We start from the raw sequence: 26,472 nt of genomic DNA, 5'->3' as shown, positions 1-26,472 counted from the left end.
CTTCTTTCCTTTTTGCAAAATCCAGCTTTCTCTAAAGAGATTTTATGGTGAGTACACAAAAATCCTTCTATTGTAGCCTTTGAACACACCTGCACGGGTGACGCAACTAGCAGAAAGTCTGCGCTTATGAACGCCCCCATATGTAAATTTAGAGAGCTCATAGCAGTGATATTAGTATTGTATATACTGCTACTTCCGTATAGAAAACTAGGAGGTGGTCACACGTGTCCATTCAATACTATGGGAGATAAGGAGACAGCAGAGTTCTGTTCTCCGCTGGATGTGGTGTCCACCAGTTCATATCCAAAAGGTGGGAATATCCCTTTAAATCTGGCTCTTAAAGGCCAATTCTGGGCACTTTATTCTAGAGGTTGTGATAGCAATGATTGTTATTGGAGTATGAGCAATACTCACCGCCTCTGTTGGCGTCTTCTTCAGCTTCGTCCTGTCCACCTTCATCTTCAGAGTTTACTGATTCTAAACCTGGAAAGCAGGAAAAATGCAATATAATAGTATAATAGTAGTATTATAGTAGTATTATAGTAGTATTATAGTAGTATTATAGTAGTATTATAGTAGTATTATAGTAGTATTATAGTAGTATTATAGTAGTATTATAGTAGTATTATAGTAGTAATCTAATAGTAATCTAATAGTAATCTAATAGTAATCTAATAGTAATCTAATAGTAATCTAGTATAATAGTAATCTAGTATAATAGTAATCTAGTATAATAGTAATCTAGTATAATAGTAATCTAGTATAATAGTAATCTAGTATAATAGTAATCTAGTATAATAGTAATCTAGTATAATAGTAATCTAGTATAATAGTAATCTAGTATAATAGTAATCTAGTATAATAGTAATCTAGTATAATAGTAATCTAGTATAATAGTAATCTAGTATAATAGTAATCTAGTATAATAGTAATATAGTATAATAGTAATATAGTATAATAATAATAATATAGTATAATAATAATATAGTATAATAATAATATAGTATAATATAATATAGTATAATATAGTATAATATAATATAGTATAATATAATATAGTATAATATAATATAGTATAATATAATATAGTATAATATAATATAGTATAATATAATATAGTATAATATAATATAGTATAATATAGTATAATATAGTATAATATAATAGAATAGTATAATATAATAATCTAATATAATATAATAGTAAAATATAATATAGTATAATATAATAGTATAATATAATAATCTAATATAATAATCTAATATAATAATCTAATATAATAATCTAATATAATAATCTAGTACACACTACAGCCAGCATGCAGGAGAGCCAATATATCAATGAAACAGAACCATGGACAGCAACACAACCGGATGTCACTTAAAGAGGAGCTGTCGACAAGCCACTAATGATTAGTTTTTCGTATTTTATTCCGAATTTTTAAGATCTTTACTAAAAGGGGTGTGGTTTATAGGGTAATAATGCAAGGCAACCAAAGGACACGCCCCTGAGGATCCTGTGAGCCACCCCCAGAATATAATGCAATTTAGCACTAAATAAAAAAGGGGCAGAGTTCCATCAGAAGGAAGTGACAAAACAGCAGCTCAATAGTGGCCGCATAATGTCAAGCCGGCCCTGGAAGAAGCGGCACAAGAGGCAAGTAAAGGGATTTTCCTTATGACCAGCATTTTAGTTAGAAGTCCGGTAAAAACTTACAAGGCAGCAGCCCTCCGCCTGCCCGAGTCCAATCACTGTAGTACCCGACACTACGATGTGTATGTGCATTCAGTGGTATCTGGCACTGCAGCGCAATCAATTCCAGTAGGGTTAATCTGCAGTCCCGGAAGGACTTGTACGCCGTGTCTCGGTACTGCGTTACAGGGCATTGGGCCACTAATGAGTACAAGCCGCCCTTATTTCAGAGTTCCTGGGGTGGACACCATACAGATCACGCATATTCCAAAGAACAGGCCATCAACGTAAAATATTTGTTGTCTATTAACATCGCCCATTTTCAGAGATGCATAAACCCTCCCAAACGCAACTTACTCTAGCTGGAACCAGCAAGAAACGTCAAAAGAGCAGAAAACAGCATTGGAAAGAGACAGTTGCAAGACCGCAAGTGTCGTCCAGAAACTTCAAGGAAGCAGGAACTCGATGGGAGGACGTACTCCGAACGCAAAGCCAACTAGAAAGAAAGAAGACTGTTACACTCCATGTCTCCTACTGATAGATCTACAGTCAATGAAACTAATTAGGTCACTATAGTGGGATCGCATCCGAATTATCAGCATTAGGGTGGTGATAAGGTGCAGGAACCCCGGGTCGGAGAAAGAATTGTGCCTTTATTGTGCAAGTGTGAAACCGGCCAAAAACGTAAATGTTTCAATGAACGATTCGACCTTCCTCACACGCCCAAGCTGAACATGAACATTCTGATGAGAAATTGAGTGATGTGTAATAATAAATGTGGGCGATTGCTAGGTCTCCGGGTAAATCACGCCAAGACCACATGTGTGATTCACCATACATATAGGTATTAAGGATGACCCCTTATCAGGTCAGAAAGCGAGGGCAGAGGGAGAAAGCGAGGGCAGAGGGAGAAAGCGAGGGCAGAGGGAGAAAGCGAGGGCAGAGGGAGAAAGCGAGGGCAGAGGGAGAAAGCGAGGGCAGAGGGAGAAAGCGAGGGCAGAGGGAGAAAGCGAGGGCAGAGGGAGAAAGCGAGGGCAGAGGGAGAAAGCGAGGGCAGAGGGAGAAAGCGAGGGCAGAGGGAGAAAGCGAGGGCAGAGGGAGAAAGCGAGGGCAGAGGGAGAAAGCGAGGGCAGAGGGAGAAAGCGAGGGCAGAGGGAGAAAGCGAGGGCAGAGGGAGAAAGCGAGGGCAGAGGGAGAAAGCGAGGGCAGAGGGAGAAAGCGAGGGCAGAGGGAGAAAGCGAGGGCAGAGGGAGAAAGCGAGGGCAGAGGGAGAAAGCGAGGGCAGAGGGAGAAAGCGAGGGCAGAGGGAGAAAGCGAGGGCAGAGGGAGAAAGCGAGGGCAGAGGGAGAAAGCGAGGGCAGAGGGAGAAAGCGAGGGCAGAGGGAGAAAGCGAGGGCAGAGGGAGAAAGCGAGGGCAGAGGGAGAAAGCGAGGGCAGAGGGAGAAAGCGAGGGCAGAGGGAGAAAGCGAGGGCAGAGGGAGAAAGCGAGGGCAGAGGGAGAAAGCGAGGGCAGAGGGAGAAAGCGAGGGCAGAGGGAGAAAGCGAGGGCAGAGGGAGAAAGCGAGGGCAGAGGGAGAAAGCGAGGGCAGAGGGAGAAAGCGAGGGCAGAGGGAGAAAGCGAGGGCAGAGGGAGAAAGCGAGGGCAGAGGGAGAAAGCGAGGGCAGAGGGAGAAAGCGAGGGCAGAGGGAGAAAGCGAGGGCAGAGGGAGAAAGCGAGGGCAGAGGGAGAAAGCGAGGGCAGAGGGAGAAAGCGAGGGCAGAGGGAGAAAGCGAGGGCAGAGGGAGAAAGCGAGGGCAGAGGGAGAAAGCGAGGGCAGAGGGAGAAAGCGAGGGCAGAGGGAGAAAGCGAGGGCAGAGGGAGAAAGCGAGGGCAGAGGGAGAAAGCGAGGGCAGAGGGAGAAAGCGAGGGCAGAGGGAGAAAGCGAGGGCAGAGGGAGAAAGCGAGGGCAGAGGGAGAAAGCGAGGGCAGAGGGAGAAAGCGAGGGCAGAGGGAGAAAGCGAGGGCAGAGGGAGAAAGCGAGGGCAGAGGGAGAAAGCGAGGGCAGAGGGAGAAAGCGAGGGCAGAGGGAGAAAGCGAGGGCAGAGGGAGAAAGCGAGGGCAGAGGGAGAAAGCGAGGGCAGAGGGAGAAAGCGAGGGCAGAGGGAGAAAGCGAGGGCAGAGGGAGAAAGCGAGGGCAGAGGGAGAAAGCGAGGGCAGAGGGAGAAAGCGAGGGCAGAGGGAGAAAGCGAGGGCGGATATTTTAGAGGGGATATTTTATATAAAAAAAAATTTTTTTTAATCAGTCATACGGTTCCAAAGATATGGGCCTTTTTATTTAGTGCTATTTTCTCGTCTTTACAGGAGGCTCCTCAGGGGCATGTCTTTAAAAATTATCTGCCTAAATTACCCTGAGCCACACCCCCTTGGAACAGGCAGTAAAAAAAATAAATAAATAAAAATATCCCACCTGTTACCATGTGGTGGATTTAAAAAAATAAAGTCTGAATACTCCGGGGATAAAATAAAGACCAAGCACTGCACACCTCCAGCCTGGTGACAGGTCCTCTAATGAAGACGCCGCCATTGTACAATTTCAAGTTATTCTGCTCTGGACTAAAGTACCGATAGTTTTCATATAAACTATGTTTAAACTTTAACAGAGAAAGGAGAACAAACTTTATAAACTAGTTAGTCAGGGGTGGGACTTCAATATGGAGGACAGCGCTACTTTACATAACTGGAAGACAAGACAAACGAGAGTGATGAAACAAATAAAACTAAAAACATAGGCTTTTAAAAAGGAATAGCCTAATTTTAAAAGACAAAATAAATGGTGTAAAAGCTAAAAGTGCAGTAAATACCCCTGGAATTAACATGCCAGCTTCTGGAAATTGGGGCTCCTTACTCCCAATGTGTCCACATTCAAACACTTTTGAGAACTGGCATAATATGCATAAGGCAAAATGTCAGTAAGTGACTAACAATGACAGCGCCATTTGCATAGGATGACTGGCTCACTGGGGTTTTCTGAACTTTTGGAAAACCCCAGTACAAGGATCCATTTGGGGTTTTTTTGTTTTTTTTTTAAAGGCAGCCAAAGTCACCTTAGACCTATACAGGGGTGGACCTGAATACAGCTGGTCCAATGGTCCGTAATCTGTGCCCCCCCCCAGCTCCAAAAATGCCTTCCAACCGCCAGAATGTGCTGCTCTTCTTTTGATTAGTCAGCCTGGCGCCACGTTACATTGGTGCTGACGTCGTGACTAGTCGGCTAATCGAAAGAGGATCCTCAGATATTACTTGGTCCATGTAAACTCTGAGGGTGGCAGAATCAAGGATCTGAGCGTGAGGTCAGCGGGGAATTCAAAATGTGAGTTTTTATTTTAGGTGCAGCTTATACTAGGGTTTCCCCAATTAGAACCCCCCCCCCCCCCCTCCAAGACAGTTATAACACGCAAAAAAAGGAGAAGTGGAGTAGAAGCAGAAACCCTCTAACTGACCAATGCAGCCATATGCCGTGGCCACCTCCACCATGTTTCCCTGTAGGTGTAGGCTCTCATACCGATGAGTCTCCGGAGACCTGTCCACTATATTAGCTTCAATCTGGCCCCATTTCAGTGGTGGATCACATTCCTGTACTACCAGAATAAATGGCTGCGGCCGCCTCTTCCTTGTCTTTGCTAATTCGCACCTGTGCAAACAATTATCTTGGCACCGAGCATGTAGGAACAAGAACGGGACGGCCAACTTGTGGGACTACAACTCCCAGCATGTACTAGTCAACTGTTCTTCAGCTACAAGGACCACCCCATTACTCCTCATGCAATTGATTAAAGGGAATGACGGCCGGATCCTGTCATATGGACACTTGTGGCCACGGAGTTTCTTCTCGCTGGGTCTGACCGCCTCGAAATGAGATTAAATTGACAATCGGGAGCGCACCGCCCCCAACCGGAAACCAGGCAGAGGAGCTGGGGGCTCCGGAAGAAAAAAAAAAAAAAGTTTAGCAAACTCCTTTAAAGTGGTACCTAGGTGTAGTATGGAGATGCCACACTGCGACACAGACCCCATAATACAGGGCCGCGCGCCACCATACCGGATTTGCAACTAATTAAAAAGCATGTCAGTGTTTTATTGAGCAGGAAACTGCTTGGATTATTACAGCAGACACCACACACCCAAAGCTCCTGACACGACAAGCTTTAACTCTTTCAACCTGGGTACATCTGGTGACATCCAACGACCCCTCTTTCCAAATAATACCTAGATATGGAAGTCATTACAGATCCAGTCCCGATAATCAGCAACAATCATGAACTTTTTAGGCCGGGTTCACATAAGCATATATCATGGATCTTACATCTTCATTAGTGATGAGCGGGCACTACCATGCTCCGGTGCTCGGTACTCGTAAGGAGCGGATCGAATGGGTAAGACTTGTGTACAGAGCATGGTAGTGCCCGCTCATCACTAGTTACTAGTACTAAGCACCCGAGCATGGTAGTGCCCGCTCATCACTAGTTACTAGTACTAAGCACCCGAGCATGGTAGTGCCCGCTCATCACTAGTTACTAGTACTAAGCACCCGAGCATGGTAGTGCCCGCTCATCACTAGTTACTAGTACTAAGCACCCGAGCATGGTAGTGCCCGCTCATCACTAGTTACTAGTACTAAGCACCCGAGCATGGTAGTGCCCGCTCATCACTAGTTACTAGTACTAAGCACCCGAGCATGGTAGTGCCCGCTCATCACTAGTTACTAGTACTAAGCACCCGAGCATGGTAGTGCCCGCTCATCACTAGTTACGAGTACTGAGCACCCGAGCATGGTAGTGCCCGCTCATCACTAGTTACGAGTACTGAGCACCCGAGCATGGTAGTGCCCGCTCATCACTAGTTACGAGTACAGAGCACCCGAGCATTGTAGTGCCCGCTCATCACTAGTTACGAGTACAGAGCACCCGAGCATGGTAGTGCCCGCTCATCACTAGTTACGAGTACTGAGCACCCGAGCATGGTAGTGCCCGCTCATCACTAGTTACGAGTACTGAGCACCCGAGCATGGTAGTGCCCGCTCATCACTAGTTACGAGTACTGAGCACCCGAGCATGGTAGTGCCCGCTCATCACTAGTTACGAGTACTGAGCACCCGAGCATGGTAGTGCCCGCTCATCACTAGTTACGAGTACAGAGCACCTGAGCATTGTAGTGCCCGCTCATCACTAGTTACGAGTACTGAGCACCCGAGCATGGTAGTGCTCGCTCATCACTAGTTACGAGTACTGAGCACCCGAGCATGGTAGTGCCCGCTCATCACTAGTTACGAGTACTGAGCACCCGAGCATGGTAGTGCCCGCTCATCACTAGTACTAAGCACCCGAGCATGGTAGTGCCCGCTCATCACTAGTTACTAGTACTAAGCACCCGAGCATGGTAGTGCCCGCTCATCACTAGTTACTAGTACTAAGCACCCGAGCATGGTAGTGCCCGCTCATCACTAGTTACGAGTACTGAGCACCCGAGCATGGTAGTGCCCGCTCATCACTAGTTACGAGTACTGAGCACCCGAGCATGGTAGTGCCCGCTCATCACTAGTTACGAGTACTGAGCACCCGAGCATGGTAGTGCCCGCTCATCACTAGTTACAAGTACAGAGCACCCGAGCATGGTATTGCCCGCTCATCACTAGTTACGAGTACTGAGCACCCGAGCATGGTAGTGCCCGCTCATCACTAGTTACTAGTACTAAGCACCCGAGCATGGTAGTGCCCGCTCATCACTAGTTACAAGTACAGAGCACCCGAGCATGGTATTGCCCGCTCATCACTAGTTACGAGTACTGAGCACCCGAGCATGGTAGTGCCTGCTCATCACTAGTACTAAGCACCCGAGCATGGTAGTGCCCGCTCATCACTAGTTACTAGTACTAAGCACCCGAGCATGGTAGTGCTCACTCATCACTAGTTACAAGTACTGAGCACCCGAGCATGGTAGTGCCCGCTCATCACTAGTTACTAGTAATAAGCACCCGAGCATGGTAGTGCCCGCTCATCACTAGTTACAAGTACAGAGCACCCGAGCATGGTAGTGCCCGCTCATCACTAGTTACGAGTACAGAGCACCTGAGCATTGTAGTGCCCGCTCATCACTAGTTACGAGTACTGAGCACCCGAGCATGGTAGTGCTCGCTCATCACTAGTTACGAGTACTGAGCACCCGAGCATGGTAGTGCCCGCTCATCACTAGTTACGAGTACTGAGCACCCGAGCATGGTAGTGCCCGCTCATCACTAGTACTAAGCACCCGAGCATGGTAGTGCCCGCTCATCACTAGTTACTAGTACTAAGCACCCGAGCATGGTAGTGCCCGCTCATCACTAGTTACAAGTACAGAGCACCCGAGCATGGTATTGCCCGCTCATCACTAGTTACGAGTACTGAGCACCCGAGCATGGTAGTGCCTGCTCATCACTAGTACTAAGCACCCGAGCATGGTAGTGCCCGCTCATCACTAGTTACTAGTACTAAGCACCCGAGCATGGTAGTGCTCACTCATCACTAGTTACAAGTACTGAGCACCCGAGCATGGTAGTGCCCGCTCATCACTAGTTACTAGTACTAAGCACCCGAGCATGGTAGTGCCCGCTCATCACTAGTTACTAGTACTAAGCACCCGAGCATGGTAGTGCCCACTCAGCACTAGTTACAAGTACAGAGCACCCGAGCATGGTAGTGCCCTCTCATCACTAGTTACGAGTACTGAGCACCCGAGCATGGTAGTGCCCGCTCATCACTAGTTACGAGTACCCGAGCATGGTAGTGCCCGCTCATCACTAGTTACTAGTACTAAGCACCCGAGCATGGTAGTGCCCGCTCATCACTAGTTACGAGTACTGAGCACCTGAGCATGGTAGTGCCCGCTCATCACTAGTTACTAGTACTAAGCACCCGAGCATGGTAGTGCCCGCTCATCACTAGTTACAAGAACTGAGCACCCGAGCATGGTAGTGCTCGCTCATCACTAGTTACGAGTACTGAGCACCCGAGCATGGTAGTGCTCGCTCATCACTAGTTACGATTACTGAGCACCCGAGCATGGTAGTGCCCGCTCATCACTAGTTACTAGTACTAAGCACCCGAGCATGGTAGTGCCCGCTCATCACTAGTTACTAGTACTAAGCACCCGAGCATGGTAGTGCCCGCTCATCACTAGTTACTAGTACTAAGCACCCGAGCATGGTAGTGCCCGCTCATCACTAGTTACTAGTACTAAGCACCCGAGCATGGTAGTGCCCGCTCAGCACTAGATACGAGTACTGAGCATGGTAGTGCCCGCTTAGCACTAGTTACGAGTACCAAGCATGGTAGTGCCCGCTCAGCACTAATTTTCATGTTTCCAAAGGGCATCAAATGTGGGTTTCCAGACTGCATGGCGAGTCCAGGCTGTGAAGAACGGCCTAAGGCTATGTGTCCACAGGGACTCTAACTGCGGAATTTGCCGCAGGAAACCTGCGGATTTATCTGGATTTTCTGGATATATCCGCAGGTTTTAGCTAGTACAGACACTCCCCATGTTATCATATGGGACATGGGGAGTGCTGTGTCCATGCTGTGGTATGTGCAGCTGTGGAATATGCTGTGGATGTCCTGCAGCCGCACGTAACTGCATGTCAATTATTCCTGCGGAAATCCCGGCCCTCCACTATGGAGATAGAGGCCGGGACGTCCGCAGGTAAGTCGCACGAATGTCCACAGGTTTACTGCAGATATTTTGCTGGAATCCCGCAGCTACGGACAGCTGCGGATTGCGGGGAGCTGCTGCGGGAAACCTGCGGATATATCCGTGGGTACATAGCCTAAGGGTGGGATCCCACAATAGATAACCAAATGGGGGCAGTCAATTGTCAAATGACTGACATTAACGGTGGGCTAACTGACAGCTTAAAGCCAGCCCCCCCTCCACACACTTCACCCCCACATGTCTTCCTTTACCAATCAAAGCTCATGAAGAGGATTTAATGTTTAACTTCTTCAAAGCTAAAACTCAATTACATGATGGGATTCTCCAAGATAGTGGATAGAAACGAGTCCAGGGGTACAAAAGTTATACTTAACTCAGGGGGAATGTGTAAAATCCCCAAAGTTTCCAGCAGTCACCGGACGTGGGGCTGTGCAATGACCGCACTGGAAGGAAACAGCCTCACTTTTAGCTTTAATTTATATTCTTGCAGTAAATTTGTACAAAATGTACTTTTCTGTGGTTCCTGTCTATAGGAGCCGGACCCCCGGCAATACTGGACAATGCTGCATTATAACCAGTGCACACTACAGTGCGGTATTCACCCACGAGACCGCATGCGTTTTACCACGAATTGCCGCAATGAAAGGACCTTCACGGTTGAAGAATTGAGGGAAGGAAGTGATCCTAAGAGCTAAGCAGCCTTCATGTCAAACTTAATCAGGGAAGGGCGAAATATCAAACTTTAAAGAGCCAGTTACACGAGCGTCAGGAGCCAAAGACGTGGAGATCCGAAACGGAATCATCCTGGTCGTGGCCTCCTTATAAAAAGGTCTCATGTACAGCGAGGAATTAGCCGACACTGGCCGCTCGAACCAAGGTCGCCTAGGCAGATAAGGAGCCGTCTTATTGGGATCTTTTCCCATTCATAGGAGGACATACCTTGCAGAACACTTGGGGTTCATCCTCTGGGACGCCAGAGGTCCAAGAATGGGACAGCCTGCATAGAGCGGAGGTGCGCATGCTCGGCCTCTGTTCTATGGAACTAAAGGAAATGGGGTGTGTCATGCTCGGCCGTCCCATTGCCAATAAATGGAGTGAACGCCGTATACCTCTGCCCCATTCTTCCGTTGTCGGATTCACAGAGATCAGCCAGTTATCCCAAAGATGAAAGTTTTTGTTTTATTTTTGTTTTGCCCCTTTAAAGCAGTCACTTCTATTTAAAAAAAAATAAAAAAAATAATAAATAATAATAATAATTGTATTTATATAGCGCTATTAATTCCATAGCACTTTACATACATTGGCAACACTGTCCCCATAGGGACTCTAGAGTGTGAGCCCCAATCAGTATGTCTTTGGAGTGTGGGAGGAAGCCGGAGACCCCAGAGGAAGCCCACGCAAACACGGGGAGAACATACAAACTCCTTGCAGATGGTGTCCTTTGTGGAATTTGAACCCAGGACCCCAGCGCTGCAAGGCTGCAGTGCTTACCACTGAGCCACCACAAGACTGCAGTGCCTACCACTGAGCCACCACAAGACTGCAGTGCCTACCACTGAGCCACCACAAGACTGCAGTGCCTACCACTGAGCCACCACAAGACTGCAGTGCCAACCACTGAGCCACCACAAGACTGCAGTGCCAACCACTGAGCCACCACAAGACTGCAGTGCCAACCACTGAGCCACCACAAGACTGCAGTGCCAACCACTGAGCCACCACAAGACTGCAGTGCTTACCACTGAGCCACCACAAGACTGCAGTGCTAACCACTGAGCCACCACAAGACTGCAGTGCTAACCACTGAGCCACCACAAGACTGCAGTGCTAACCACTGAGCCACCACAAGACTGCAGTGCTAACCACTGAGCCACCACAAGACTGCAGTGCTAACCACTGAGCCACAGTGTTGCCCATATTTAAAGGGGTTTTCCAAGTTTACGACAGTGATGACCTACATCTAGAGAAGCCCATCAATAACAGACCAGTGGGGGTTGCAAATCCAGATGTGCACAATGATTAATGCAAGACACTGAACAGCACTGGACCTGCACAGCTCCATATGGCACGTACAGACCGTTCAGCTGCAGTACCGGCGAACTACCACTACACAATCTGTGGCGCTGTCATGGCTCCGCACCCTGTATACTTGTGGCCAAAGTGGTGCCTTAGGTTTTTTGTTTTTTTTATAGCAAAGTGCATTAGATTTCTAAAACCTAGTGTGCACGCTGCTTATTTTTTTCCTTGCAGATTTGAACCTTTGAAGTTTTTTTACGTAAACTGCAGCATTTTTCATCCACTCAAATGATGCAAAAAAAAAATAAAAAAAAACAATACAAACCAAAACCCTGTATAATGGTAGCACCCCCTAGGGGCCGAATTTTATTGTTCACCTTTGTCAGGCATTTTGACCTCAGAGTTAGGCTAAGACCGCACTTTGCGTTGCCCTAGGTGCAGTTTAGAACGCACGTTTTTGCCTTAATTGATTTGACCAAAGTTGCCTTTTCCAGAAATTTAGCGCTAAAAACGCATGCGTATTTACCGCGTTTTAGATGAGTTTTCAGCGCTTTTTCACCTGCGTTTTGACAGATGCGTTTTGCACATCAAGACACTGCTAAATAAAGTTTAATCTATCAAACACAATGAAAAAAAAAAGAAAAAAAAAAAAGGAACACATAATTTCAGATAAAATAAAGAAAATAGAAATATATAATAAAATTATAGCGGTAGTATAGAATTAGAAAAATAGCAATAAATTATAAATTTTCTTTAATTGCGTGTGTGTAAGGGTACTTTCACACTTGCGTTGGTTTTTTTTTGGCGCAATCCGCTGTCTTGGGAAACAACGGAATCCGTTGTTTCCCACAGACTTGCATTGATGACTGATTGTGCCAAAAGTACCTGCGTTGCTTCCGTTGGCCGATGCTCCGTTGCTTCCGCCAAGCGGAAGCAACGCAGAATGTAACGTTAGGCTAGTTTCACACTTGCGTTGAACGGTATCCGTTGCATTGCGTTGTGTAACGGATGCAACGGATGTGTTGCATATAGTGGCACAACGGATGCTGCAAAACAACGCAATTCGTTTTGGGTTTTTTTTTTACAGTTTTACCAGCGGCAGACTATTGTGAACGATCAGCTGATCGCTCCCTGCAGCCGGCCGCCGGGTGATCAGCTGAGTGTTCGGCCAGTGCAAGCCAAAATAAAGTTTGATTTAAAAAAAAAAAAAAAAAAAAAAAAAAAGCATGCGCAGTGAAATCCAGAGGATTCCGCTGCTCAAAATAATGTTACATGCTGCGTTCCTCCCGCTGGGCGGAAGCAACGCAGGTCCTTTTGGTACAATCCGTCACCCATACAAGTCTATGGGAAACAGCGGAGTCCGTTAACGGATTCCGCTGTTTTCCAAAAGGGCGGATTGTAACGGAAGGAAATAAACGCAAGTGTGAAAGTACCCTGAAATGCTTGTGTCAAAATGACGCCAACCAACGGATTCCGTTGGTTCAGTTAAAATTTATAATGGTTCCCTATGGTAGTGGATTCCGTTGCTAAGTGCTTAACAACGGAATCCGCTGCTGGATTCCGCTAATTTATACTGAGCATGCCCACAATGAAAAAAAAATGAAAAAAGAAATAAAACAGAGCTGACGGATTCCGTTAGACGGACGCCTAACGGACGCCAAACGGATGCAACGGTCCGTTATTTCACAGGAATCAGTTAACGGATTCCTGTGAAATAACGGACCCGTTGCATCCGTTGACACCACAAAAATAACGGATGCGTCAAAACGACGCAGCAACGGACCGAGCGGATTCAACCCAACGCAAGTGTGAAACTAGCCTAAAGGGACATTTGAAATCATTAATTTGATGTGCAAAAAGCATGCGTTTTGGTAGTCCAAAACGCATGTTTTGTGCACATAAAAAGCAGGTAAAACGCAGGAATTTGTAGGACTCTTGGTTTTTGCCATTTCTCATTGACTTCAATGATAGCAAAACGCACCAAAAATGGCAAAAACAACTGACAAGGTGCTTCTTTGAACGCATGGTTTTTGCCACAAAATATGACAATTAAACAGCGTTTAGAAACGCAAAGTGCGGTCTGAAAAAAAAATCACCATTTTCCATTAAATCAAAACGCATGCCTTTTGCAATGAAAAAGCTGCAGCTCAAAACTCTGCAGAAACGCAGGTGAAAACGCAAAGTGCATTCTTACCCTTAATGCCACAATCACACTTCCCTGTTCCATCTGATCAAAGCAACAGTACCCATTATAGTCTATGCGACTGTTCACGCACGTGTTTTTTGTGACCCATAAGTAGAAGTTTTGCAAATTTATTTTTTTTTTTTAGAAAGAAAAAAAAAAAAAAAAAAAAAAAGATTGTGAAAACTGACACATTGATGAAAATGGAATCCAAACATTTATTTTTTTCACATTTGTAAAAATAAAAAAAAAAAACATCTAAATGAGGCCCAAGTCATCTGAGGAAAGTAATAGTCGAACTGACCGACCGCTGGACCTGGTATTCCAACCCGAACACACAAACATATGAAAGAGCCAGAAGTGGAGACAAAAAAAAAAAAATAAATTCTATACGGGTAGAGAATAATAATATATATATATATATATATATATATATATATATATATATATATATATATACACATATATACATATATATAATGTGTATATGTATTTGTGTGTATGTATGTGTCATATTATAATTATATATATATATATATATATATATCTATATATATATATATATATATACACACACACACACCTTCTTACAAATAGTATTAAAGGGAATCTGTCAGCAGGTTTTTGCTATGTAATCAGAGTGGAGCATAATGTAGGGGCAGAGCCCCTGATTCCAGTAATGTGTTACTTACTGAGCTATGTCAATAAAAATCAGTGTTTTATCAGCAGATCATCACTGCAGGACTAGGTTTCTGGTGCGGTGCCTCCTAGTCCAGCCACGCCCCCACCACTGATTGTCTGCTTTTTGTGTATAAAGAAAAAGCTGCTAGTCAATGTTGTGGGTGAGGTTATATGCAGCTCAGTATTCAGAGCTCTGCAGCAGATAAAACTGTGATTATATCAAAACTACAGTGAGCAGCCCAACAAGTGACACATTGCTGGGATCAGGGTTTCAGCCCCTATATCATGCTGCTCTCAGATTACACAGCAAAAAGCTGCTAGACTGCATAGATACACAGGGACAGTCTTACTCAAAGTTAGATGTGCCCAATTAAGGGGGAATTTCATGCTGGCGTGAACCCTGATCCAGTCTGGAGCGTATTTTTGACAATTTATACCACTTGTGGCCAGGACTGACATAAAATGCCAAAAAAGGTGAAAAAAAAATTTCACGCAATGCAGTTGAGCACAGAAGATTTGCGACTTTTCAAAGGATGACTTGGAGCCAGAGTTTGGAGAAACTTTGAGCACGGCTGGGTGCTAATATTAGGGAGACACACAATACCCTCCCAATGCTCCGGCTCCTCACACCCTGTAATTAGATATACAGGTCAGGCCTGATCAATCACTTCTGGCTCCGTTCTGTTCTAAATATTCCAGGTAATCCCCGGCAGATTGCTTTCCACCCATACTTAAAGGGATGCAAGTCCTTAAGGTCAATTAGTGTTACGGTAATGTGATTCAAGTGCCTATGAGAGAAACAGGTTTTTATCCTTCTGACAAAACATCTTTGGTAATAATAGCAGCGTATAGGTTGTACTGATGACAAGTACGTGCCGGTCAGCACAATCCGATAACTGTGGGATGGATCCGATGCCTGTGTTTACAAGCAATATGTGCCGATAACAGGGACGCAATGTCACATGTAGATTTCTCAATGTCACCCGATACCCCCAGAACTCCTCACATCTCCATAGACTGGATGGAGGGGCGAAAAATTAATGCAGGTAGCCCCCACTTAACCAATGTCTCAATAACTTGTCATGTGGCCTTGAGCATCAATCCCAGCTGACAACAGTGCCCCCTGCTGGTTACTGTCTGCGGAGGCTGATGTCCCACTCTTGAAGGGCAGCCCTCAGGTTAATGAGGTTCTGGGGTACAGAGTTACAGCCTCTACATGAAGACTCAGCTGATTCCATAGGTTTTCTATGGGGTTCAGGTCTGGAGAAAGTGCATTCGCTCCATTTCAGGTCCCGCGGTCTTCAGCAGCCGTTCCCTAACAATGTGACCTCGATGAGCTGGAGCATTGTTCTCCATGAAGATGACGTTAGGGCGGTGTTGTTCATGCAGAGGCACAATGACTGGATTAATGATGGTATTCCAGTAGTAGGGGCTATCACTGTACTACTCACACAGTATAGGGCCGTTCTGTACTGACTAGACACACCGGCCCACACTAACTCCACCACCACCAAAGCCCCATCTGGTAACAGCAGTGGCTGATGCCTAGCGCTCCCCTTGAAGTCACCAACATCATTGGTGCTCAGCGTGAATCCACTCACCAGTGACCAGCACTAAGGCCACTGCTCCCTTGCCCAGCGTAAATGACCCCCTGTGCCTGGTGGTGTGGTGGCACGCATGTCACGCTGATGTAAACTCTTCCAAATTGTCTGATGTGACTTCAGCACCTCTCATCTCCCTTAACACTAGAAGTCCCAGAGAGGGGTCATTTGAAATTTCTACCATTGGAACCCTATGGAGCTCGAAGTTCCTGGGACTTCTAGTGTTAAATGTGCCTGGAGTTGTGATATTCATCATTCGGGTTCTGCAGGACATCGTTCACAATAAAGCGGTCATCAGTGTGGGATGTGGCCAAAGGACGTCCACTTCTCTGCCTTTCAGTGACTCTTCCAGTCTCTCTGTATCTCTGTACAACCTGCTGGTGACACTCTAGGCTCTGCCTGAAAACATCTTGTTTGAAGCATTACAATGGCGCGGTACTGCTGATCAGTTAGGTGACATCTTGGTCTCATGATGACGAGGACTGTAAACCCCAATTCTATTGAACCCCGAAATGTATTGGGCAATTCATAGATCAAACACCTGTAGTGATTTTGGCCATTAAGATCAGCAAGTTGTGCAAAAAGTCCTGAAACATTGAACAGTTGGACGTGAGCATCCTAGAGTTTAGAGAAGGTCACATGTAAAAGGTTAGAGGGCATTATAGGGTCATCCTGAAAACCAAATATCCCGAATTTTCTTCAGCAGCAGGTGTTCACTTATCCTGCAGCGCCCCTACAGGTGGTACAAAACATTGCAATGAGAATTCAAATAGGGGTACCATCTCTACTGACTTGCCACCACGTGGTCCTGTTGGTCCATGAGGGTCTTCCAGCAATCAATTATTCCCCCAATAGAGGAGGAATGTCCAAATTAAATGCAATTTCGGTATTACGTGATCTTCGTGTAATACAGCACAAAAAAATAGAAGGCAAGTCACTAGGATGGGTCCACCACCGAGCCACGAACGGAGCAAGATCAAGTTACTACCGGTCTTAATAGATTAGAATTGAGCAAAACGATTGTGGGTCCCTGGTCCAGCGCCCCCGTGCCCCTTCTCTGATTAGTAAGCCTGATGTGACATCATGAGTTTTGGTGACATTGCCCCAGGGTCTACTAATCAAAAGAGCTATGGCGGAGGTTTCGTCCAGCTCCCAAACTACCAATGTGGCCGGTGGACCGAGAATCTTTTAGCTCAACTCTATACTTGATAGTTGGTTGTCGTCTGATAGCCAAGACCCCCCTGTTGTAATCTGCACCAAGTCTCCTGTCCTGGTCTCACCGCTCAGATCCGCACCCAATGAGTCGTTATCAGACATCCTTTGGACAGGAGATGATGTGATTTTACTGGAAAACCCCTTTAAATGCTGCAGGACAGGTGGATGCAGCACACACGCCGGGCAGGATGTCTCTCCCCTCCGCACCCTCTGAGCAGGAATGAAAGCATTCACCACCATCTGTTATGTAGTGACTGACTTATCGGGGTCATATCAGGCCAGGTACGGCCGGGACTTCTCTATTTTGGCTGCACTGATTGACAACAAATTAAAAAGGGAACGTCTGAAGAAAGAAAAATAAAATAATTAAATAAAAATACTAACATTATTATTATATTATTTTTAGTATTATTATTATTAGAATTATTATTACTATTAGTTTTAGTATTAATAAAATAAAAATACTAAAAATAAAATATAAAATACTAACATTATTATTATTATTTTTAGTATTAATAAAATAAAAATAAATACTAAAAATAACTAAAATAAATAAAAATTATTCTTCTAATAATAATAATAATAATAATAATAATATGAATAATGGGAATTTTATTATTATTATTATTATTATCACTTACTCCAACAATCAGGAAGACAATGACATCTACTGAAAAGGAAACAAAAACCACCAAATGCTAAGAAATATGGCCAATAGCCAAGACTTGAAGGGGCTTTCCATTATAATAATAGCCGCTGATCTGCAGTACCCAGATGTGGCCAATAGACTGTGTGGCGCTGTGCCTCGGTGCATTAATTGCAGCCACTGTTGTTCTGGGTGGATGCCGGTACGGTACAGAGCAAAATCAGAGCTAAATAATATATAGGTTTGTGGGAAAATATTCAGTATAACCTGTATGTTACTCACTAATATCCCTGTGTTTCTATGCAGGAGTCCAGTGGGCGGTGCTACTAGTGATTGACAGCTTTCTGCACACAGGTGTCAACCCCCTAGGACCGCCCACTGGACTCCTACATACAAACACCAAGCATGTCAATGAATAAAATGCTAATGTTAATGAAACATTTGCCGCAAAAATCAGTCCGTATAACAGCCTGGCTACCGATCAGAGACCGGTTTTAACATGCCCTGGAGAGCCACACACAAATTCTCAACAATATCCTCTAAAATGTCTTCAGATTTGGTAGCTTTGTCTTAGTTTTGGAAAAAACTACAAAAGCATAAATTGTGTTATTGCAAGGCTAGAGCCACAGAACTCTATCATTTCTCACGATTTCGTTACATGCATGCTCAGTCTGAGTGAGCGTGCATGTGCTTTTTAATTTAAGCCGCATCCAGACCCCTCTGGCAGACACTTACCTTTGAGGATATCAGGATTGGGCTTTAAAATTCAACATGCCCGATCCCTCTTTCCACCACCCTCCCCTCCGATTTAATAGGTCCCCATTCACATTGTTAGTCGGTCCCCAGATTCAATTAATCCATTGTCCCGACAACCTGTCATCAGAAATTTGGCTTTCAACCTAAATGTTTCCCCCTCTGCAGCTCCTGGGCTGCATTCTAGTAAGGTTTCTATACTTTTTGTGCCCCCTTTTGAACCAAAATAAATACTTTATAAAGTTATACCTTTTGGTATGAAAATCTTGTAAATCGTCCATGGGGGTGGGCCGTGTGGCGTCCGTTGCTGTCCCTTACGCCGTCCCCCACGCTCCAAATCATCCCTCAGGACGCCGCCCACTGCGCCTGAGGTCCCGTGCACGCCGGGACACCTGGTGACGTGGTCGCAGGCACGAGAGTATGGGAGGCGCTGTGATTGCATCGCAAGTGCCCGCCCATACTCTCGCGGGCGCGCTCTCCCCTCTGTACGTCGCTCAGATCCTCTCCGCCCCTCCCATCTATTTTCTGCTGCAGGGTACGATGGGAAGGAGGTGACGTCTGGTCATTTGGCCGGCGCAGAACGCTGGAGGAAGAGGGGAAAGTGCGGTCACGAGGTTATGGGCGGCACTTGCTGATGACACAGCACCGCCCATAACCTCGTGCCTGCGCAAAACGTCACCAGCGGTCACACGTGCACACAGTGCACAGTCCCGCTACAGTCGCACAGTGCATGCGCAGGACCTCGGGCGCCGTCTTGAGATATGAAACTCAGCATTCGGGGGCGGCGTAAATCGGCAGGAGGACAGTAACCGACACCAGGCAGCCCGCCCCCATGGATAATTTACGAACTTTACATACGAAAAAGGTACAACTTTATAAAGTTTATTTTGGTATAAAAGGGGCCAGAAAAAGTACAGGAACCTTGCTAGAATGCAGCCCAGGAGCTGCAGAGGGGGAAACTCTTAGGTTTATAGCTAAATTTCTGATGACAGGTTCCCTTTAAGAAGAAGAGGATTATATGACTTTTTCCAACATTAATAGCTACAATTATGGCGCAAAACCATCCAGATAAAATATTCATCACGTATTTCCTTGCAATAGATCGACATGAGCGACTCAAATAAAAAAAAGAAGGCTTTATTGGAGGCTGAACTTCCTACTGCGGAGCTGTAGTTCCTTCATACGGAGTCTCAAATGGGGAACTGCTACATCAAAGCAGTGAATTGTCTAATACAAGGGGTGAATGTAGCCGGAAGAGGAATTGTACCGAACGGCGACACAAACTGACAGCTGATCGCTCAACATGTCGGCCCACGTTTATTAATGAAGTCTACAGACCCTCGGACGCACTATATAAAAGTCAGACGACCAACTGTGTACGGGAGCCGTGCCGGATAGATTGTGTCGGGGAGAAAAGGATCCGGCCCGTACAATTTAAGCGCCTGAGACTTGTTTTACGCAGAGATTAGTTGACAGCAGAGGAGTGTCAAGCGCTGTGCCGAGGGGAATCAGGAGGGATTCAATATCATCTGACAGCTGTCTAATGTATATGGGGGCCTACTGACTACCGATGTCGGGGAGAGAAGGATTTGGCCTGTTCAACTTAGGCGACTAATACTTGCTTGGCGCAGAGGAGTCTGGCAGATCTCGGAAAACACAGAAACGCTCAGCCAAGGGAAATCAGGGGAGACTGCAACAATTGGGCTGATAGCTGTTTAATATGTATGTGGGCTGGGCCTCCTAACCCAATATAGATGGTGTCAGGGGAGAGAAGGATCTGGCCTGTTCAATTTAAGCACCTGACACTTCTTTTGCTTGGAGATATGTTAACAGAACAGGAGTCAATCAGAAGCGCTCGGCCGAGGGGAATCAGGAGGGATGGCAATTATTCGACTGACAGCTTTATGGGGGCCTCCTGACTTCAGATGTCGGGGAGAGAAGGATTTGACCTGTTCGATCTAGGTGGCTGATACTTGTTTGGTGAGGAGATAAATCACAGGAGAGGTCTTGGGGGGGGGGGGCGGGGAAGCACTTGGCCAAGAGGAATCGGCGGAAGATCGCAACGATTGGGTTGACAGCTAACTGTATGGGGACTCCCGACTGCCCCCAGATATTGGGGAAGAGAAGGGTCCAGCCTGTACAATTTAAGTGCCTGATACATTATCATCAGTAGAGGAGTTTGTCAGAAGCGCTGGGCTGAGGGGGATCGGGAAGGATGGCAATGATTGAGCCAACAGCTGTAATCTGAACAGGGGTCTCCTAACCTTCCCAAGATAGAGGATGTTGGTGGGAAGAGAAGGATCTGGCCTGTTCAATTTAAGCGCCTGACACTTGTTTGCCGTGGAGATAATTCGCTGCAAGAGGAACGTGATGGAGGCTCTTGGAAAGCAAAGAAGTCCCCAGCCAAGGTGAATAAGGGGAGATCGCAATGATTGGACAGACAGCGGTCCAATATATACAGGGGAACTCGCGAAAGCCCAGAGATAATGTCGGGGGAGAGAAGGATCTGACCTGTACAATTTAAGCACCTGACAGTTTTTTGTGGATATAAGGTGACAGAAGAGGAGTCATTCAGAAGAGCTCGGCTGAGAGGAATCAGGACGGATGGCAATAATTTGGCTGACAGCTGCCTAATGTGTATGGGGGGGGGAAGCCTCCTGACTGCCAACGTCAGGGAGAAAAGGATTTGGCCTGTTCAATTAAGCGGCTGATACTTGTTTGACGTAAAAGGTAAGTCACAAAAGGAGTCTGGAGGCTTTAAAAAACAAAACAAAAGCACTCAACTGAGGAGAATCAGGGGAGATCACAACGATTGGGACAGCTAATATGTACAGGGACCTGCTGACTGCCGCCAGATAGATATGAGAGGAGAGAAGGATCCGACCTGTTCAATTTAAGCACCTGACACTTGTTTTACATGGAAATAAATCACCAGCAGAGGAGTCAGTCAGAAGCGCCGGGCCGAGGAGAATCCAGAAGGATGGCAATGATTGGGCCAACAGCTGTAATGTGACCAGGGGTCAACTACCCCAAGATAGATTGTCGGGGGGGGGAGAGAAGGATTTGGCCTGTTCAATTTAAGCACCTGACACTTATTTTGTGATGAAATAAATTGACAGAAGAGGCGTCATTCAGAAGTTCTTGAGGCATGGCAATTATTCAGCCATTGTGTATGGGGGCCTCCTGACTGCCGGTGTAGGGGAGAGAAGGATTTGGCCTGTTCAATTTAAGCACCTGACACTTGTTTTTCATGGAGATAAGTCACTGCAAGAATAATCTGATACAGACTCTTGGAAAACACAGAAGCCTCCAGCTGAAGGGAATCAGGGGAGATCACAATGATTAGGTACGGGGGAGAGATGGGGACAGACTCATCACTGCCCCTATTCAATGTAAGTGTCTGACACTTGTTTCGCGGGAAGATAAGTCACAAGAGGAGTCTGGCGGCTCTTGTAAAACACAGAAGCCCCTGGCTGATGGCAATCAGGGGATATTGAAATAATTGGGCACGGAAGGAGGGGGGGGGGGTGTCTCTCGACTGCCCCCAGGATCTGGCCTGATCAATTTAAGCGACTGGTACTTGTTTGGAGGGACAAGTCACAAGTCTCGGAAAACACAGAAGCGCTCGGCTTCGGCACAAATCGGGGGTAAAGCCCAATGATTGGGCCAACAACCATCTAATGTGTACGGGGGTCTTGCAAAGGTCAACCTGAAAAGCTACAAAACGCAGTTAGAAACTTTTACTTGTAAGAACGTGACAAAAATTGCACTAACACATGGCACGTACCAATAATCTCACTTTTTCCCCCGTTGCCCCTTTTGACACAACTGCCCCTACCCCCACAAAAAAAAAAAAAATGGCACAGATGTGTATTGCAAAGACTGGATCAACCCCTTTAAGTGTGTTAAAGGCAAATGTATTAGACATCGGCGATCACATGATAGGACAGCACACGAGAGCAGACATAGCATGGCGTGCCATGTATGACCATGACAGTAACATGTATGACCATGACAGTAATTAAAGGGGATAATATTAGTGCAGGTAAATATAGTGATAAAGGGGGGAGCTAAGGGGCAAAGAATAGATATACACACCCCCGCCCCCAAAAAGTGTGAATTGGCTGCTAACATTGGACAATAGCGTACTCAGATTATAACAGGGACTGTCGCTTTAAGACTCCGGCCAGTGCCCGGCGCGGATCACGTGACCAGCTCGGCACCGGCAGAAAAGAGCTGGGTCATGGTCAGGCGGGGGCGCTGTGCGGGGAGCACACGGCCGTGTCCGGGGCGCAGGCCGGGGCCTAGCGGGTGTCAGGCGGAAAGGGAGGAAGGAGAGGCCCCGGGAAGGGGGAAAACGAGCGAGCGACGCAGTGAAGGCCGAGCCCGACTGTGAGAAGCCGCTTCCCGGGTGACAGGAGGAGGGGCCGGGGGCCGACAGTCCCGCTCACGCCGCCCCCCGGGCTCCTCACTCCCGCCCTCCGCCGCCCGCTTACCTTGGTCGGTCAGCAGCTTCACTTCCGAGCTCCAGCCGCCTCCGCCATCTTAAACCAAGCAGAAGCCCCCTACTGACTGCCGGAGCCCTGAGCGCAAGAGCCGCGGCCGCCTGCTCTCGCGAGACTACACAGCCCCCGCCCCCTCGTCCGTCTGCTCCTGCGCTGTGATCCCGCGAGACTCAGTCTCCACACCGTCCCACCCCCTAATTAAGCTCCGCCTCCTCCTCCTGTGAGCGCGCTCAGGGCCGAGATCTCGCGAGAACGTCCGCAGGGAGCGCCGGCAAATCTCGGAGAGGCCGGAAATCGCGCGATGTTTGCAGCACATTTGACAGCAGCAGCATGGACGGCGGGGAGCGAGGCTGGTGCTGCTCTTCACCGGCGTAATGGCGGACACTTATATAAAAACCTTCAGAACAGCCCGTAAGAGTAAGAGCTGCACTCCTCAGAGATCAGCCACTGCTGCATAGGCTGCAGCAGTGGCCGGTAACCTAGGAAACCAGAGCACAAAATAACCAATAAAATAAGGATCCAGCGCCGCTAAACAATAAAAATCTCTCCATTCTCAAAAATTTTAATAAAAAGAAGTACAGTGTAAAGTTGGTTGTTTTTATTTTATACACATGACAATGCTGCGCACACCTGATGAAGCGCAGCGAAACCATCGCAAATAAACCACACCAAACTGGAAAACCGCCTGAGGAAGCGCCGCAAAACCATCACAAATAAACCACACCAAACTGGGAAACCGCCTGAGGAAGCGCAGCGAAACCATCGCAAATAAACCAGATCAGGTGCCCAGCAATGTAAAAACTGGGAAACCGCTTGAAGAAGTGCAGCAAGACTATCGCAGAGAATAAATTAGACGGGTCCCACCTTCCAGCTCCCGCATCGCAGCTTTGGGTTGTACCATGGTCTATTCCAATACAATGGATGAGACGAATCCTCTGTACAATGATATAACATCCAGTGTATAATATCCGGCCCCTCTCCCCCAGGTGTATAACATCCGGCCCCTCTCCCCCAGTGTATAACATCCGGCCCCTCTCCCCCAGTGTATAACATCCGGCCCCTCTCCCCCAGTGTATAACATCCGGCCCCTCTCCCCCAGTGTATAACATCCAGCCCCTCTCCCCCAATGTATAACATCCGGCCCCTCTCCCCCAGTGTATAATATCCGGCCCCTCTCCCCGGTGTATAACATCCGGCCCCTCTCCCCCAGTGTATAACATCCGGCCCCTCTCCCCCAGTGTATAACATCCGACCCCTCTCCCCCAGTGTATAACATCCGGCCCCACTCCCCCAGTGTATAACATCCGGCCCCACTCCCCCAGTGTATAACATCCGGCCCCTCTCCCCCAGTGTATAACATCCGGCCCCTCTCCCCCAGTGTATAACATCCGGCCCCACTCCCCCAGTGTATAACATCCGGCCCCTCTCCCCCAGTGTATAACATCCGGCCCCTCTCCCCCAGTGTATAACATCCGGCCCCTCTCCCCCAGTGTATAACATCCGGCCCCTCTCCCCCAGTGTATAACATCCGGCCCCTCTCTCCCAGTGTATAACATCCGGCCCCTCTCCCCCAGTGTATAACATCCGGCCCCTCTCCCCGGTGTATAACATCCGGCCCCTCTCCCCCAGTGTATAACATCCGGCCCCTCTCTCCCAGTGTATAACATCCGGCCCCTCTCCCCCAGTGTATAACATCCGGCCCCACTCCCCCAGTGTATAACATCCGGCCCCTCTCCCCCAGTGTATAACATCCGGCCCCACTCCCCCAGTGTATAACATCCGGCCCCTCTCCCCCAGTGTATAACATCCGGCCCCTCTCCCCCAGTGTATAACATCCGGCCCCACTCCCCCAGTGTATAACATCCGGCCCCACTCCCCCAGTGTATAACATCCGGCCCCACTCCCCCAGTGTATAACATCCGGCCCCTCTCCCCCAGTGTATAACATCCGGCCCCTCTCCCCCAGTGTATAACATCCGGCCCCACTCCCCCAGTGTATAACATCCGGCCCCTCTCCCCCAGTGTATAACATCCGGCCCCTCTCCCCCAGTGTATAACATCCGGCCCCTCTCCCCCAGTGTATAACATCCGGCCCCACTCCCCCAGTGTATAACATCCGGCCCCTCTCCCCCAGTGTATAACATTCGGCCCCTCGCCCCCAGTGTATAACATTCGGCCCCTCTCCCCGGTGTATAACATCCGGCCCCTCTCCCCGATGTATAACATCCGGCCCCTCTCCTCCAGTGTATAACATCCGGCCCCTCTCCCCCAGTGTATAACATCCGGCCCCTCTCCCCGGTGTATAACATCCGGCCCCTCTCCCCCAGTGTATAACATCCGGCCCCACTCCCCCAGTGTATAACATCCGGCCCCTCTCCCCCAGTGTATAACATCTGGCCCCACTCCCCCAGTGTATAACATCCGGCCCCTCTCCCCCAGTGTATAACATCCGGCCCCTCTCCCCCAGTGTATAACATCCGACCCCTCTCCCCCAGTGTATAACATTCGGCCCCTCGCCCCCAGTGTATAACATTCGGCCCCTCGCCCCCAGTGTATAACATTCGGCCCCTTGCCCCCAGTGTATAACATTCGGCCCCTCGCCCCCAGTGTATAACATTCGGCCCCTCGCCCCCAGTATATAACATCCGGCCCCTCCCCCCCAGTGTATAACATCCGACCCCTCTCCCCCAGTGTATAACATTCGGCCCCTCGCCCCCAGTGTATAACATTCAGCCCCTCGCCCCCAGTGTATAACATTCGGCCCCTCGCCCCCAGTGTATAACATTCGGCCCCTCGCCCCCAGTGTATAACATTCGGCCCCTCGCCCCCAGTGTATAACATTCGGCCCCTCTCCCCCCAGTGTATAACATCCGGCCCCTCTCCCCCAGTGTATAACATCCGGCCCCTCTCCCCCAGTGTATAACATCCGGCCCCTCTCCCCCAGTGTATAACATTCGGCCCCTCGCCCCCAGTGTATAACATTCGGCCCCTCGCCCCCAGTGTATAACATTCGGCCCCTCTCCCCGGTGTATAACATCCGGCCCCTCTCCCCGATGTATAACATCCGGCCCCTCTCCTCCAGTGTATAACATCCGGCCCCTCTCCCCCAGTGTATAACATCCGGCCCCTCTCCCCGGTGTATAACATCCGGCCCCTCTCCCCCAGTGTATAACATCCGGCCCCTCTCCCCCAGTGTATAACATCCGGCCCCTCTCCCCCAGTGTATAACATCCGGCCCCTCTCCCCCAGTGTATAACATCCGGCCCCACTCCCCCAGTGTATAACATCCGGCCCCTCTCCCCCAGTGTATAACATCCGGCCCCACTCCCCCAGTGTATAACATCCGGCCCCTCTCCCCCAGTGTATAACATCCGGCCCCTCTCCCCCAGTGTATAACATCCGACCCCTCTCCTCCAGTGTATAACATTCGGCCCCTCGCCCCCAGTGTATAACATTCGGCCC

The 26,472-nt window shown here is 47.9% G+C and overlaps 1 protein-coding gene across 11 annotated transcripts in view; it reads right to left on the bottom strand.

Moving 5' to 3' along the window:
• HUWE1 (HECT, UBA and WWE domain containing E3 ubiquitin protein ligase 1) overlaps positions 1 to 23,130 on the bottom strand; it is a 282,139-nt gene extending 259,009 nt beyond the window's left edge. For 9 of the 11 annotated variants that reach the window (XM_075324217.1, XM_075324216.1, XM_075324218.1 and 6 more), the window contains exons 1-3: positions 23,003 to 23,130; positions 2,050 to 2,188; positions 415 to 483 (exon numbers count right to left, since the gene is read on the bottom strand). In XM_075324217.1, coding sequence (XP_075180332.1) covers positions 415 to 459 — 45 coding nt within the window. In that variant the 5' untranslated portion in view covers positions 460 to 483; positions 2,050 to 2,188; positions 23,003 to 23,130. The remainder of the gene's footprint in view (positions 1 to 414; positions 484 to 2,049; positions 2,189 to 23,002) is intronic. The other 2 variants (XM_075324215.1, XM_075324212.1) reach the window with 2 other exon arrangements.
• Between the last annotated feature and the right edge of the window lie 3,342 nt (positions 23,131 to 26,472).

Source organism: Anomaloglossus baeobatrachus, chromosome 9, assembly GCF_048569485.1.
Source record: "Anomaloglossus baeobatrachus isolate aAnoBae1 chromosome 9, aAnoBae1.hap1, whole genome shotgun sequence".
Classification (NCBI taxonomy): Eukaryota; Metazoa; Chordata; class Amphibia; order Anura; family Aromobatidae; genus Anomaloglossus; species Anomaloglossus baeobatrachus.
The sequence above is the reverse complement of the archived record's forward strand: the minus strand, read 5'-3'. Positions and strand labels throughout refer to the sequence as shown.